This window comes from Chondrus crispus, genomic scaffold (assembly GCF_000350225.1).
Source record: "Chondrus crispus Stackhouse genomic scaffold, scaffold_169, whole genome shotgun sequence".
Lineage (NCBI taxonomy): Eukaryota > Rhodophyta > Florideophyceae > Gigartinales > Gigartinaceae > Chondrus > Chondrus crispus.
Window position 1 is genome coordinate 193,681 of NW_005179035.1, and position 15,298 is coordinate 208,978.

At 54.8% G+C, this 15,298-nt stretch overlaps 6 protein-coding genes; 3 read left to right on the top strand and 3 right to left on the bottom strand.

Moving 5' to 3' along the window:
- Positions 1-2,051: 2,051 nt before the first annotated feature.
- Positions 2,052-3,997, bottom strand: CHC_T00003018001 (hypothetical protein). XM_005714060.1 is given in 4 exon segments: positions 2,052-2,758; positions 2,759-2,902; positions 3,057-3,257; positions 3,258-3,997. The coding sequence occupies 2 exon segments, from the start codon at positions 3,255-3,257 to the stop codon at positions 2,759-2,761; spliced, it is 345 nt and encodes a 114-aa protein (XP_005714117.1). The 5' UTR covers positions 3,258-3,997; the 3' UTR covers positions 2,052-2,758.
- Positions 3,998-4,361: 364 nt separating this feature from the next.
- Positions 4,362-4,745, bottom strand: CHC_T00003019001 (hypothetical protein). The gene has a single exon (XM_005714061.1). It carries the CDS (start codon positions 4,743-4,745, stop codon positions 4,362-4,364), a length of 384 nt encoding a protein of 127 aa, XP_005714118.1.
- A 247-nt stretch (positions 4,746-4,992) lies between these two features.
- On the top strand, positions 4,993-6,462 carry CHC_T00003020001 (hypothetical protein). XM_005714062.1 is given in 2 exon segments: positions 4,993-6,183; positions 6,184-6,462. 1 exon segment carries the CDS (start codon positions 4,993-4,995, stop codon positions 6,181-6,183), a length of 1,191 nt encoding a protein of 396 aa, XP_005714119.1. The 3' UTR covers positions 6,184-6,462.
- A 1,456-nt stretch (positions 6,463-7,918) lies between these two features.
- On the top strand, positions 7,919-9,987 carry CHC_T00008748001 (Translation initiation factor eIF4, subunit A). XM_005714063.1 is given in 4 exon segments: positions 7,919-7,952; positions 7,953-7,963; positions 8,170-9,445; positions 9,446-9,987. The coding sequence occupies 2 exon segments, from the start codon at positions 7,953-7,955 to the stop codon at positions 9,443-9,445; spliced, it is 1,287 nt and encodes a 428-aa protein (XP_005714120.1). The 5' UTR covers positions 7,919-7,952; the 3' UTR covers positions 9,446-9,987.
- A 2,636-nt stretch (positions 9,988-12,623) lies between these two features.
- On the bottom strand, positions 12,624-12,926 carry CHC_T00003021001 (hypothetical protein). Its single transcript, XM_005714064.1, has one exon. It carries the CDS (start codon positions 12,924-12,926, stop codon positions 12,624-12,626), a length of 303 nt encoding a protein of 100 aa, XP_005714121.1.
- Positions 12,927-13,000: 74 nt separating this feature from the next.
- CHC_T00003022001 (hypothetical protein) lies at positions 13,001-13,399 on the top strand. The gene has a single exon (XM_005714065.1). It carries the CDS (start codon positions 13,001-13,003, stop codon positions 13,397-13,399), a length of 399 nt encoding a protein of 132 aa, XP_005714122.1.
- The last annotated feature ends 1,899 nt before the right edge of the window (positions 13,400-15,298 follow it).

Here is a 15,298-nt window from a genome sequence, read left to right on the forward strand (position 1 = left end):
CAAGAATGCATGGACTGAAGACTGTACCCAAAAGAGATGTCCTTCGGGTTTCTCTACGGCAAGAATCAGGATGGCCTTGTAATGTTACTGGACAAGAGAAGAACAACGTGCAGGCTTATCAAATCGTCTTGATGAGTTGACCGAGGAACGTTTCGTGAGGCTATGAAGTATCGAGAGGGACGATGCATTGCAACGCGCTGTGCAGCAGCATTATATGCTGCTCTTTTTCCGTGTCACTTTGAAACTGGATACCAAGCTCGCTTTTCACATGCTATAGTATCATTGAAGCGTTTTATACAGATAGTGTATCTAGGATTAAAAGGATGCACTTCATCGTTGGTTCTCGAAATAAATAGTGACTTTCAAGACGACATTTGTTTATTGCTGTGAGCGCTTGGATTTTGCGTTGCACCCTTTCAATGGTCAGAGAGACTTCTGCGTGGTAACTCGATGCAGCGTACTGGAAAGACTAGAGAAATGACGTAGAACTAAATTTTCTGTTTTATTCTTGTCTTTGTTTAGTGATGGAGAGTATTTCTCCTCTCCGCATTGCAAAGATGTCCGTGATTCGACCCGACTGTACCGTTGTGTGAGTGAGAGGAACAAATTAGACTATGGAAGGTGACACGCAGTAGAGAGGTGCGCGTCATTACAATTCAATGAATTTCTTGTGTTTTTTCGGTACCTGCATCAAACATTTGCACAAACCCTACGTTACGGCCAGCCTTCTGCTTTCGCCAATTCCCGCTCTGAGCGCCGAAGCCTAGATGAATAATCGAAAACTGTAATGACTCTAGAATGTAGACTCACTCACCCTTCTTGTAAATGAATATGGTTGAACTGCAGGCAAAAATACAGGGTTCAGATCAAACGTATATACAGTTTCTGCTTCTTCAAACCCCCCATCGGAATGAGGGAAGGTTTCCTGTTCTTGCATGCCATGGCATACGTTTTCATTCTCTGTTCTCTAAGAGGGTCAGATGCAACTAACTTTCGTTTTTCAAGTGAATCGACAGATGACGATACTGAACGAAGCCCACCCGAAACAAATTCTAGTCCGATGTCTAGGGAACCATGGTTAACAGACCAATCAGACTACGTAGGCCTAGGAGATTACAATGGGACAGCTTTCGCTATAGCTGATTTCAATAACGACAAATACTCTGATTTAATAGTGGGTCAGTACGCTCGAGGAAGCAGGGCCATCGAGGTATTGATTTGGGATCACCATTCGTATTCGTTTCATCCTGTTTCAAAGTGCAACCGTACAACTTTCCACAGCGTATTTTCTCTTGATGAAGTGATACAACTTTCTTGCGAGGCAACTATTGCCTCGGCAGCTACGTTGGATGCGGATTCCGACGGCTACATTGATATATTGCTCAGCATTCGTTTACCAAACAGTAGTTTTACAGGCGCGTTGCTACGTGGTGATGGTACCGGGTGTGTGCGCCTGGAGCAAATACTGCCAGGCATTACTCCGGATCTTTTGATATTGGACGTAAATGATGACGTTCACCCAGATGTCTTTTTTACTTCTGTCGAGCAAGAAAGAGTGTTTTATCTTAATGATAAAGCTGGGAGATTCCTAAGGAAGACGTGGAGACCTAGATTAAGGGATGAAACATGCTTCCCGAAAGTAACATCCAACTCTCATGCTTTTGTTGACATTGACGGGGACTGCCTTCCTGACTTGGTCGTTACTACCCAATGCGGAATGGAAGTTTGGCTGAATGGCAGGCTTGAGAACAGGAGAGTGGGGACATGGACGTCTGGGAAGGAATATAGGAAAGCTCATGTCAAAAGCTTTCCGGAGCTGAAATTACCAGACGATAATAGCCGTTTCATCCTTCTGAACGAGTCAGTGTGGAGTGATGCAAGAGGTGATGGGAAAGCATGTTTTGCAGACTTCAACGGAGACGGAACGATCGATATTGGAGTACCGAACAGTAATGACGCAGAAGTGCGCATATCGTATCACGTCCGCAGCCACAGCTCACAAGCAAACCTCTGCGCAGTAGATCCAGCCTGGCATTACTCTACAAAAGTTGCACTGGAAAACGTTTATATACCAGACACTTTGGTCGGGATTCATCGCATGCAAAGCACAATCAGAGTAGGAGATTTCAATTTCGACAATAGAGCCGATATGTTGCTCCTGAATGGAGAAACTGGGACGTTGAATCTGTTCGAGGCTAGCTCATTCCGCGGCCGAAAAGGGTGGTTTCCAGGTTCTCGAGGCCTTAACCGCTTCTACAATAGATTATTGCTTTCAATTACCGGCTCCTATCATTATCAATCTGTCGACGATCTTGAAGTGCTTGAGTATATACGCGCTTCAGAAAGTCCAATACTAGATGGCATTGAAGACCCGCTGGGTGCAGCCTTCATTGATGTGGACGACAGCGGAAGACAGGATATTTTGATTCCTCAGGTACACGGGACCAGGCTCCTGTGGAATGGTCTTCACAGTTACGAAGATTCCACGTTCTTCAAGGCAACTGGGGTGGACAGCACCCGAGGCCAAGGTAAAAGTGCTTTTAGTGGGAAGCAATCCTTCATTCCCACGCCAGGCAACACCTTTATGGTAACATACGGCGGTAGATACGGTAGAGAGACGCACGTGTGTAGCCAGTGTCCGCAAACAGGAGGTTTATCACTCCAGTCATGTTCTTGCATGTTTGGGTTGACCAGAATTGCAAACTACATTGAAGAGATGGCCATGGGAGGAGCACATGGCGTTCGGACCTGGAAGAATTTAATGCCCAACGCCCATGCGGTGGTGTGGCCACAACACCACTCCAAGTGGGGGGTCACTAAGTGGAAGATCTCCTACCAATCTAGGGGCCGGGACGGGCAGATGAAGAGGATTGTAATTGTCCTCATCACTACGCTGGCATTTCTGCTCGTGGCCATAGCATATACGCATAACCTCGAAAGGCTCGAGGAGAAGGGCAACAAGTTAGCCATCAGATAGACGCAAACGATATGCCTTATCTTCTCGCCCAGTCTTGTGCCGCGCTCCCACCAAAACAATACAACAGGTGCATACATACCGCAAAGAATATATCTGTACTGGTTGACAGCCTCGCACCCAATACGTCTGGCGAGAAAATTGCCCCACCTCGGCGCCCCGGCGCGAAGAACAGAGTGTTCGGCCTGTGGCCATAGATAGCGGAAAGAAAGGACTCTGCGGCGCGAAACGCATAAAACAAATCCTCACGACGGCGGACCACCATCGCCCGCACCTGGGCCATTAGACGGATTTGAAGAGTTTTGCGCGTTCCGTTGAGAATCCGCCCTCAGCTCCTCGGCGTGGTCAACCAAATAGTTAGCGGCAAGGTCTTCGTCTCGGTTACAAGCAAGCCAAGTCTCGACGACATCCGATTCCTCGAGCCCAATCGACGCCCCCAGCTCTGACAAGCGCACAATTTGCTGGTGTTCTTCCTCCGAAACCATGACCTGGTCTGTTCCTGGCTGCCCCGCGAGCCCTGCCGCGCCCGCCATCGCCTGCGCCGCCTGTTCCAACGCCTCATCGCCCCCTAACTCTCCTTCTCTCAGCGGTTCATTGATAAGCCTTGTAAACTCGATTTGATTCGCGTCTATCATGGCCAGCAACGACGGGTTTTGAACTTCGAGTTGTTGCAACAGCTGCGGCAGTACGGATGGGTTGGCTTGAATGAGCCTACGCATCATGTTGAACTGGGGATGTCCGCGCAGAAAGTCGAGGTTGCCTGGGGCACCCTGGCCTCCACCACCACCCGCAGGTGGCGCTTCAAACATATTGAACGGGGTAGCTGACGGCGGTGCGCGGTCTGCATTCCCCGTTGGCGGGGCGGTTGCCGCAGGGTCCCCTGCCCTTGGTGGAACTCGAGGCGCGGTCGCTGAGGCGGGGGGCACGACGGTCTCAGGGATACCGGAGAAGAGATAGTCGACAGCACGCTGCGGGTTATTAAACGCGGCGCGCAATGCCTTTTTGACCTTTGCCTCTGGAAAGCCCATCTCGCAAATTTGGCGGACCGAGGCGATGTACTCGTCGCCAGTCACGAGAGAGTTGGCACCGTCAGCCGACTGCTCGCCGGAGGATGCGGCCGGTGTCGCGGCCGGTGCCGCGGCCGGTGCCGCGGCCGGTGCCGCGGCCGGTGCCGCGGCCGGTACCGCGGTCGGTGCCGCGGCCGGTGCCGTGGTCGGTGCCGCGGCCGGTGCCGCTGGTGCTGCAGCTGTGCTACTTTGGGGCTCGGACGCCGCGGCGGGCTGAGCGGATGGGGCGCCCTTGTCCTCGGCAGGCTGTTTCTTCGCCGGCTCAGGTTTAGGTGCCTCCGCGCTCGGCTTGACGGGGGTTTTCTTTGGAGGCATGACGACTACGAAGCCCGCGGATGTAATGGCGGCCGACTCGACGGTGGCGTCATCGGCGAGAATCTTCCCCTTGTAGATAAGACGGAAGCCCGCATAGTTCTCGACCTTTTGCTGCTCGCCGACCTTCTTCTTGAGCTCAAGAACCGTCTCTGCGGGGGGCGCAATGAGCTTGAAGCTGGCGCCCTTGAGGGTGCGGAAGGTGATCTCGACGGACATGGTAGCGCGCGTGTGAGAGAATAGGGAGGGGAGGGACGTGCGGTGGGGATGAGGGTGGTGGAGGGCGCGATGTTGGGACGGGGACACGAGTGCTGGAGGCGGGCAGTATGACAGGAGGACCACCGCGCACTAAAAGCTGTCGTAACGGACAGTGCACAGTGCACCCGTTTCATATTTCAACTTTATTTAACCCCCATCCAATTTCAACCAACCATCTCTCGACACACGTCCCTTTCCCAATACATCTGCTCCACACGTGCACAGGTGGCCTCGTTGTAACTCACGGCAGCTCAATCTCCTGCTATAGCATCGTCAGAGACTGACGCAGGGACTGACGCCGGAGATCAACCACCGCCTTCCGTCCACCCCCATCGACACGTGCATCCCCTTGTAAGGCGTTTCCCCTATCCTCTTCGTGGCATGTCTCTCGCTTTCTCCCTTCCCGCTCCCCTCCTTCGCCTTCGGCCCCGACCATGCGTCTCCCGTCATTCCCTGGTATGCACGGCTTCGCCAGTCGCCGCCGCTGGCCTAGTGCTCCCCCCGTCCCCCATCCCATCTCGCTTTGACTCCGGCGCCATATCGGGTGCCGCCGTGCAGCGCTACCTCTCTGACGAGGGGGCTCGCTTCGTCATGTGGTACGCCGGACGCCCTCTCACCTGGGCCTCTTCCGCGAAAGCCCCGCCCGGCACGTCCCACGGTCTCGTTGGCCTGGCCCTCTCCTCCGACGGCATCACGTGGGACCGCGTCGAAGGCCCACTGGAAGCTCATTCCGTCCTCGCCCCGAACGACGATTGGTGGACCTTTGACACCGTCCATCTCTCTCTGGGCTCCGTTTCCATTGACAGTAACGACATGGTGCGCGCCGACGCCGGCGTCTACTTCATGTACTATGGAGGCGGAAACGCAGAGAAAGTGACCGTGGGAGGGGCAGAACTTGCAGGCGCGCGTATGGCCATCGGCGTGGCCATCAGTAAGGATGGTGAGCACTTTACCAGGATTGAGGGCGAACATCCATCGGGCGCTGTGCTGGAGCGTGGTGACGAAGGCGCGTTCGATGAGCTATTTGTTGCGGGGCCTTGCGTGGTCAGGGCGAAGACGGGGGCAAGCAATGCAGGCAAGTACGTTATGCATTACTTCAGCTTTGATGAGAGGAGAGGTAGGTTTGCGATAGGGCAGGCGATATCGAAGGACGGGCTACGGTTTGAGAGGGCGAAGAACGAACCGGTTATCACTGGGGAAGGGTGTGCCTTTGCGGAGCGAGGCGTGAGTCGGTGTTGCGTGGTGGAGAGGGCGGCCGGAAGATTCGTGATCTTTGTGGAATGCGTGGACGGAGAGGGTGTGCATCGCATTGCGATGGCAGAGTCGAGCGATTGTCAGACTTGGGGTGACCTTAAGGTTGTGTTGGAGCCTGGGGAGGCCGAGGCGTGGGACTGTAAGGGAGTGTCCCATCCAAGCGTAGTGCAGATGGATGATGACCAGATGAGGTTGTACTATAGGGGACGGGGGAGTGAGTACGATGCGGAGAAGGGGACGGGGTCGGGCATTGGCGTTGCGGCGAGCAATGGGGCGGATTGGACCAGGCTGGAGCGGATATTAACGGAGCAGCAATAATGAATTTTGTATCTTGACATGAGCGTGGGGCCTTCTTATCTCGTGCAGCACAACCAAACGTCTACTGCTGCTGAGATGTTGACTCGTCCTTCTTCCGAAATTCACCAGTGATGGCCCCGGCCGTCGTCCTCACGCCCAGCAAGAACAACCCGAGTGCTGTCACCCCCGAAATGCCGCTCCCCAGAGCGAATAAACAAACGAGACCAGTTCGAACTACCGCCCCCAGCCTCTGCACGACATAAAGATCGTTGGTGAGCGGGTGAGTCAAGAAAAAACGAATGACGAAATTGAGCACTTCCCAGGCGACGTAGGATATTGCAGCGGCGCCCACCGCGCCGACGTAAGCGTTAAGGGGGTTGACGCGGGAGATGTCGATGGGCACGAACTTGGGCGGCGGGGGCGAGGTCTCTTCGGGCTCGACGCCCAGGCGACGCATGGTATCGCGCACTTGCGAGAGGACTCGTTCGTTGGGGGTCCGGGGGGTGGAGGGAGAGACGGGGGTGTTGGAGAAGAAAGAGCCCATGGTTTGGTCGCCGGTGTCGCGCCTGAAACGCACGGTTACTTCGTCGTCCGGGGGGGTTAGCGCGCAGCGAGGGGGCCGGTGGCGCAGGGTCCGGAGAGGGAGGCGGTTCGGAGCGGGGAAGGGGGAGAGGAAGGCATACATGGTTTGGTGGGGTGGGCGGGAAGACGGGGGGCAGGGACAGACTCTCGGATTTGAGGCGGTGTGGTTTCAGGGACGTGGCAGGGGGTAGGCGACGAGGCTTGGTGCACTGGCGTTGGGGTTGAGGTGAAGAGAACTGAGGGCGTTTTCCGCGGGCCGGAGAGCTCGTGATGCACGACAAGACATGTGTGTTGAAGAGGGAGGTCATATTACAGATCAAGATAAAAACGCGATTACACGTGTATCACGGCAGATAATTTTCGAGTTTAGTCGAATTAGAAATGTTTTTAGAAAAGGTTAGAAAAGGGATAATGATATTCGTGTGATGGTGGAAATCGTACAGTACACTCGTGATGATGCCCTGGAGCGATGCACGAAGTGTGCTGATCGGGTTCGCTTTACATCGGACCAGGCGCATCCCTGGTACAGTACTGTACTGTCAGGCGCAAAATGCGACTGAATGATCTTATTTTGGCCGATTTGGTTGGCCGTTGATCCCGATGCAGCGAATGGTGCCGCGCCAAGCGTCACACTGGGGATCGACTGGCGAACCAGTGGTGCCGGCAGTGAAGGCCGTGGGGTGGTGCTGGCCACCGAAGCAGGGCCCCCGGCCGGCGCTGTCACAGCGCATGAGGAGGCAATGGCGACCGATTTCGCGTGCTTTGGTGGACGACGGCGGGCGCCGCCCGCCGGCGACCATCGCAGGGGCATATCCGACGCCCTCCAGCTGTCTCTACGCCCCAACCCCCGTCCCGATGGTCCGCAAGTGCCAACCTCGCCCAATGAATTGTGCGTTTCTTACCCACTCGGGGTCCCCGAGCCCCGATTATGGCCTTTCTACTTGCCAGCCGGTGCCATTTGCACGCTTCTATGCCCCGATACCCCCTCCGCCTGCCCCGTCGTTTGCCGCCCGCCGTTCGAAATAACTACTTTTCCGCCGTCCTTCTTAAAGCTGTTTACTCTTCCCGCCTGCATAACCGTCGTCATCATCCGCCGTCCACAATAACGCCACCCTACCCACCCTACCCACCCTACCCACCCTACCCCGCCCAAACACTCTTTCTCCGTAACAGTCAACTCACTAAAAGTCACCTTTCTTCTTGCAATCATGGCTGATAGGTACGCTCCCTTCTCTCCGTTCCCCGCGCGCTGTTGAACCGAACACTGCGGCGACATTTGCGCGTGATACCCCACAGCCATTATGTCTCTGTCCTGTCACTCTTGCACCTCATCATCTGTTTTCGCCTTGCACAGCACTAACACTGACTCTCCCCTTCCACTCTCGACGTTTCGTCGCGGTCCTCTCCTTCTTTGCGCCATCTCAGTAATGGATTCACGGAAGCACCCACTGCGGAGGAACCCGCGAAGACTGCCCCTGAGACTTCGCCGGAAGCCGAAACCCCGGTGGGTGACGAAGTCCAGACCTCCAATGAAGGCGCTGGCGAGATTTCTACCAACTACACGGAGGTTCATGAGACCTTCGACGACTTGAATCTCCGCGACGAACTCTTGCGTGGTATCTACGCCTACGGTTTCGAGAAGCCCTCCGCCATCCAGCAACGGGCCATTATGCCCATGATCCGAGGCCGCGACACCATCGCCCAGGCACAGTCTGGTATGGGAAAGACCGCTACCTTTGTTATCGGTATCCTCCAGAACATTGATACTCAGGTTCACAAGGTTCAGGCCCTCATTCTCGCCCCGACTCGCGAGCTTGCCCAGCAGATCCAAAAGGTCGTCGTTGCACTCGGTGACTACATGGGGCTCCATTGCCATATTTGCATTGGAGGTACCATGGTTAACGAGGATATCCGTATCTTCCAAAATGAGACCCCTCACGTCGTCGTCGGAACCCCAGGACGTGTCTTTGACATGATTCAGCGTCGCGCCCTCGGCACCACCTCCATTAAGACTTTCTGTCTCGATGAGGCTGATGAGATGCTTTCTCGCGGTTTCAAGGAGCAGATCTATGACGTCTTCCAGTTCATGCCCGCCAGCTGCCAAGTCGGTTTGTTCTCGGCCACCATGCCCCAGGATGTGCTCGAGATGACGGACAAGTTCATGAGAGAACCGCTCCGGATTCTTGTCAAGAAGGATGAGCTTACCCTCGAAGGTATCAAACAGTTCTACATCGGTATCGAGAAGGAGGAATGGAAGCTCGACACCTTGTGCGATCTCTATGAGACGCTAACGATCACCCAGGCCATCATTTACACCAACACGAGGCGCAAGGTCGAATGGCTCACCCAGAAGATGGGAGAGAAGGACTTCACCGTTTCTATGCTTCATGGAGAAATGGAGCAGAAGGAGCGTGACACCATTATGCGCGAATTCCGTACTGGTTCCTCTCGAGTACTCGTGACTACCGATCTCCTCGCCCGTGGTATTGACGTCCAGCAGGTCTCCCTCGTTATCAACTATGATCTCCCGACAAACCGTGAGAACTACATTCACAGAATTGGTCGCTCCGGTCGTTTCGGCCGCAAGGGTGTCGCCATTAACTTCTTGACTGACACTGATGTTCGTGTCCTGCGCGAGATCGAGCAATTCTACAACACTAACGTCGAAGAGATGCCCATGGATGTGGCTGATCTGTTCTAGGTTTCGGTTTTTATCCTAAACCTATCAAGAGAGAGTTAGATGAAACGAGATTTCTTCATCTACCCACTCGGCTCTTTGCTTGACTCCGCCGTCCCGTCCCATGTTTGCACTGTTCTCGTTTCTTCTGCTTGTCAAACTTGCAAAGGTACCATGACTTGTTTTCGTGCTCCTGTGTTCCTTCTCACGCCAGAAGCAGAGAAGGCATGTGTATGCGCAATAGGATATCTGCGTGCCAAAACAAAACCATCCTCTGTGAATCGAAAAGTGAGTGGCATTGTTAAGAAGTTCACCGAAAGGGATGGTATCCAGTACACCAGCACTGGCACTGCGTGTTTTCCTTGCAGGTCGCATGGCGGACTCACCCTAAGTGTCGTCCAAAAGCTTTGGCACCACACTCAATCGCACTCGTTTTTCGCCAGCTCCCTAGATATGTTGAGAGCAGCCGAGCTTCGCAATGGTACAGTCGGAGCCAAGGAAATAAACAGATCTATGACCTTTCACGTAAATTCTCTGACCGGGACCACGGTACTCTGTGCAGTGTTGTTCGTTCTGTTGTAGATAAGAAACAGCAGCTAGAGCTGCAAATCTTACAGCTTCCAGAAGGGCACATGCTTGTAGCAATCATTGCGCCGTTAGACTGCGTGATTGTGTGTGGGGCCATTCCGAGGATCCTTGCCGTCGAATTTCGCTCGAAGGTTTGGCCCCGAGGGGGTGGGGCTGCCTTGCCAATTGTGTCATGTATCAGCCTCTGATTGACACCCACACATTTCTGAACTGCAGGCGAAGAATCTGCCTTCAGCTGATACGCAAGCGCATCTCTCAGGTCTGCCGGACGCGGAATATTCTGCCTGTTAACGGACCGGCTTCACCTCGGCTTCTCGTGAAGGCCATTTAGCTAGTCCTCCTACAGCAAAAGGGGCGTTGAAATAGGTGACGGGATGAGGTTGTGCGCGCTGGAAGCGTTAACACAGATACGTCAAGTCATGTTGCCTGTGCTGCACACATGTTGTTGTGGGGGATGGTAGATCCGTGTAGGAGAAGGAACAGGAGGAAAAGAAGAGAGTAGGAAGGTTAGGCGGCAGCATCGGTGGGTTTCGCTTCTTGGGAAATGTGATAAGAAATGTAGTGAGGATAGGGCTAGAGTCTACACGACAAGAGACCTCACATACGTATGAGGCTACTTTTCAACATATTTTTTCTCGACTTGTGCTCGCTCAACAAGAAGGAAAAAGATACTCTCGTCACCGCAGTTGACTGGAGTTTGGTGAGATCTGCACGTGTTTTCCAGCCATTTTAAGAATGCCTATAATGAAGCCCTTTTGACACACCTCAAGACGTTATGTGTAGATATCTTCGAAGGCAAAACGCCTGTTTAAAATGTCAACCGGGTATTGAATTCATGGCATTCTTATTCTTTCTATGTATTGGCATCTGGTATCCCAATGTTTTGCAAGACGTTATTGCCGAGGGCATGTTCGTTAAAGAAATGGCGTCTAAACTGACTTAACAAAGTTTCGATTTAATAACGTTGTCCGCAAAGTCGGGAAAACAAGTGTTTTTACAACGAGTTCGATCAATATTTCTGGCAGAAATATTTTCGAACAGCGCCTTTTACAAAACTCACAGGACCTCTGAAACCACGCTGCATGTGAGTTTGACGTGAGTTTTGACAGCCTCTGTAGCACTTCGGCCTCCAACCGCAACAACACCACTACCATTCTTGTCACCATCCGCGCCCTTCACACAACGTCACACACCCCCCGCCAACCCCTTTCAAAGGCAATTATGGACTCCTCGTCTGCCCCTAACGCGCACAAAGAAACTCAGTCACCGGCCATACTGGTTGCGGCTGACAAAAAGCCATGTGAGGATGGATTGAACCACCTTCCAGGTTGGTGATGACATCGAGAAGGCGAAAAACTCGTGGTTGGATTTCCAGTTTTATAATTTACTTTGCGACCCACCTATTTTGGTTTCTGCAACCAGGAACACCCGTTTACTTTACGGACAACGTTAAATGTATATGTTTTTGCAAAAAAAGCTGGCCTCATTTGAGGCAAATCGCTTGTCGTCTCTCTAGTGTCTAGACGACCGTCAATTCGACCTCATACTGTATGAGGCCAGCTTTTTTTGCAAAAATATATAAATTAAATCGAAACTTTAAAAAGTCAGTTTGGACACCATTTCTTTAACGTATACGCCCTCGGCAATAACATCTTGCAAAACATTGGGATGGTGGTTGTCAATGCACAGAGAGACTAAGAATCTAATGAAGTTTCAAATATCAGTTGACTTTTTAAACAGGCGTTTTGGTTTCGAAGATATCAACATAAAACGTTTTGAGGTTGGTCAAAAAAGGCTCCTTTTTGGGCAATTTAAAAATGGCTGGAAAAGACGTGCAGATCTCACCAAACTCCACCCTTCCACAACGCAGAAGTCAACTGCCGTGTCGAGAGTATCTTTTTTCCATCTTGTTGAGCTAGCACAAGTCGAGAAAAATAAGTTGAAAAGTGACCTCATACGAGGTCATTTGTCACCTAGACACTGGACACTCTAGACAATTGGGGCTTGCAGAACTCCGGGATAGCAGCTTTGAATACACAGAAAGATTAAGAATGTAATGCAAATTGAGTACATTGTTCGTTTTTTAAACTGGCGTTTTTGGTTTCGAAGATATTTTACGTGCGGTTTTAAGGTGGTTTAACAAAAACATCTTTTCCAGACGTATCTAAAAACGAGCAGGAAGAACATGCAATTCTCACAAAGTTCTTTCTGTCCCCAAGTCAGAAGTCAAGCACAGTGGCGGGGGTATCTTTTTCTTTCTTGTCAAGGAAGCGCAAGTCAAGAATAAAAGAGGTCGAATAAAACCCGCACATGAGGACAAAGGTCCAACAGACACTAGACACTCTACAGTAGACACTAGAGACCCTAGGTCTACATGGTGGACGCGGATGGAGGGATGGATGAAAATGGGAATTGAAAATTAGAGGGTTTGTGCAGATGACGAGGTTGTAAGTTGTAACGTGAGAGTGCTTGTACCGCACGGCATATGTGCTGCCGATGCAGCACTCATCGGGTCTTGGTGTAAATTAGGTAGCTCTCCCTTTTCCATGGGTGCGTTTCAGGTGATGGATGACTAATACGGTATAGTGTGGTGTGACAGTTACTTTTTAAAGCACTACGGTACATTGAGGTTGGAGGTCACAGGGCCTGAGGCCCTGTCCGTACTCGCTTCACGTACGGTAATCAACGAGGGAAGCGTGATTGAGGTTTGCGGAAATAGGGCTTGTATGAAGGGTATGTTGGGTGTGGAGTTGGCGGGATGTGAGCGCAGGCATGGAGATGATGCTTTGGTGAAGCTACGGATGCAGCAGGGGATTATGCCCCGTGACAATCGCGGTAGGGATGCGATCATGTCTCGGTAGGGGGGTTGTTGATGAGGCGAGATACTGAAAAGGTGGTGCGTTCGTGGTGCGTTCATGGCATGCACTTTCTCTGGGTGCCTTTGTACGTCATGTCATTTGACCCTTGGGCGGCTGTACTGTAGTGTACAGTATGAAGAGCGACTCTTCTTCATCCCGCGGGCTTAGGCCCCCAGCGTCGCGCGGGTTCTGCGGCTTAGCCACAATCCACGCCTTGTTTATCGGGTTTACTACCCGACGTTGGCAACAGCGTCCCGCACGGCGGCGCTTTTTTGTCCCGACTGTGGCCTACGACGGCCGTTGCAAGATGCGCGATTGGTTTCTGGCGGGAAAGCGCAGTGCAACAGCACGACAACCAGCCGCGGTGTGGAAACGTTTCAAACACAAACCAGGCTGGAGCGTATGCAACGTTGCCGCCCGCCGTTGGCAAACGTCATCCCCTCGCGCCAGTTTTCCCCGCCGCTTCGTAGTTGCCTCCGCGGGCGGCCGCGTGGGGGCTCAAAAGCCGCGGGCGACGGCGAGCTCACTTTGAAAAGATGCGCCTCCCCACGCCGCGGCACTGTATCCGCGCGCACGAGACGCAGGGCGCAAGGGGCGTGCAGATCTGACGTCACGCGCATGCGGGGCGGGCGCGGCGGCGGCGTGTTCGCAAAGAGATTGGGCGGCGGCGGGCGACCGGCACGTGCCGGCGTCTACCGTTCGCGGGCGGGGCGTTGGGGGCGCGTCGGGCCCGCCTTTCCCTACGTGTCGCTCGGCGAGCGCGTCCTATGCGCGCGCGCCCTACCCGGGCCGCGCCGCACGCCGCCGCGGCGGGCCGCGCGCACTATCGCCGCGGAGCAAAAGCGCGCGCCGCGCCGCACGCCCAGGGATTTTGATTTTGATTTTGCCCCGCGCCTGGAGACGGCTGTGTCCGCGCCGCGCCGAGCGAGGTTTTAACGCGATGCGCGCGGGGCAAGGCGAAGGCGGAGTTTAAAACACGCGCCCCTGAGACCGCCCCCAAGGGCGCGTCGATCGCCGGGCGCGGATCGCCGGGCGCGGACGCTGAGACGACGCCGGGTCGGCGGGCGCACGCGGCGATGCGGCAAGGCAAAGCTAACGGTGACAAGAGCGCACGCCTCTCGTGCTCGCTACTGTACAGTATGGTAGCGCGATGGGTTTTGTGCACTAGTCATACAGTGCTGCTCCACGCGGCGGGGGCACTGGGAGGCACGGGCGGGGGCGGGCAGAAAAAGTTTAGCACGTCGTGAGTTGGTATGCCATTCCTCTTAGATGGTGAGCTGGGCGGGCTGGGCGTTGGGAGTGGCGGCAACGGTGCGTGGGCACGCGGTCGGCGGGAGTTGCCTTTACAGTACCGTTGGTACTGTAGGGGCAGGGAGCGAGGGCGGAAGCTCGGTGTCCGGTGGGCGCGGCGCGGGAGGCGCGGGCCGGCGGTTGCCACGCACGCGGCGGCGAGAGCGGGCGAGAACGCGGGCGGCGGCGGCGTCGCGAGACGAGGCGCATCGGCGGGGGCGGAGGGTCAATATGGAGGGTTGAGAGGGTTGAGAAATTCGACCGGGCGCAGCGCGCGACGGAGAGGGCCCCGGCGGGGGGGGTCGGCGGGGCACGTGCGATACAGCGCCTGACAGTCGGCGACACGGGCGACTTTTTTTCTCCGCCCAGCGCAGTGCGTGCTGGCGCGCCTAAAATGCACCCTCCGAAATGAATCGTGACTGAATTGGCCCGCCCCAGTTGGCGGGCGTGCGGCGGCGTGATTTGGCGCCGCCCCCTGCGCCAAGTGTTGTCCAGTGCACGGAAGGAGAAACACCGGGGCAAAATAAGACACGCTTGCATGAGAGTTGGCCGCGCGTCGATCGGAAAGCCGTTTCCGCGACAGTCTGTCCGCGTTGGGTCCGCGTTTTGATGTGCTGCCCGGCCACACCCGCCTGCCGTCCCGCCTCTTTGATTGGCCCTGACACCTTCATTACAGCCCGGCCTCGGTACAAAAAAGCGCTGTGTCATGCCCTCCCTGTGCGCGAGCGCGCGCCTTTTTCACTCGTGTCAAAACAGCTGGCGTGCCTGCCCCGACGGATGGCGGCGCGCCGGCCCCCCCGCGGCGGGCGCGGGCGCGCGCCACGGCCGGGGGAGGGGTCTTTTTTTTACAACCAGGGAGAACCCGCCGGGGGAGAGAGTACGACGCCACGTGTGCCCACCTTTCGCTTGCGCGGCCGTGCCTCAATTCGCATGCCAACGCGCCCCCCGCGTCGGCCCCCCGCGCCGGGGGGTCTTAGCTCTGTTGTAAATATAAATTTATTTACAACCAGGGAGAACCCGCCGCGCGGGGGGATGCGCGCGCCAGGGCCCCCGCGCCCGCCAATGGCCAGGCAACACCTTGCGTTCCACGCCGGCCGCACTTTTTGTTCGCCCGCTGAATTGTTTCCCTCACGCGCGGCAC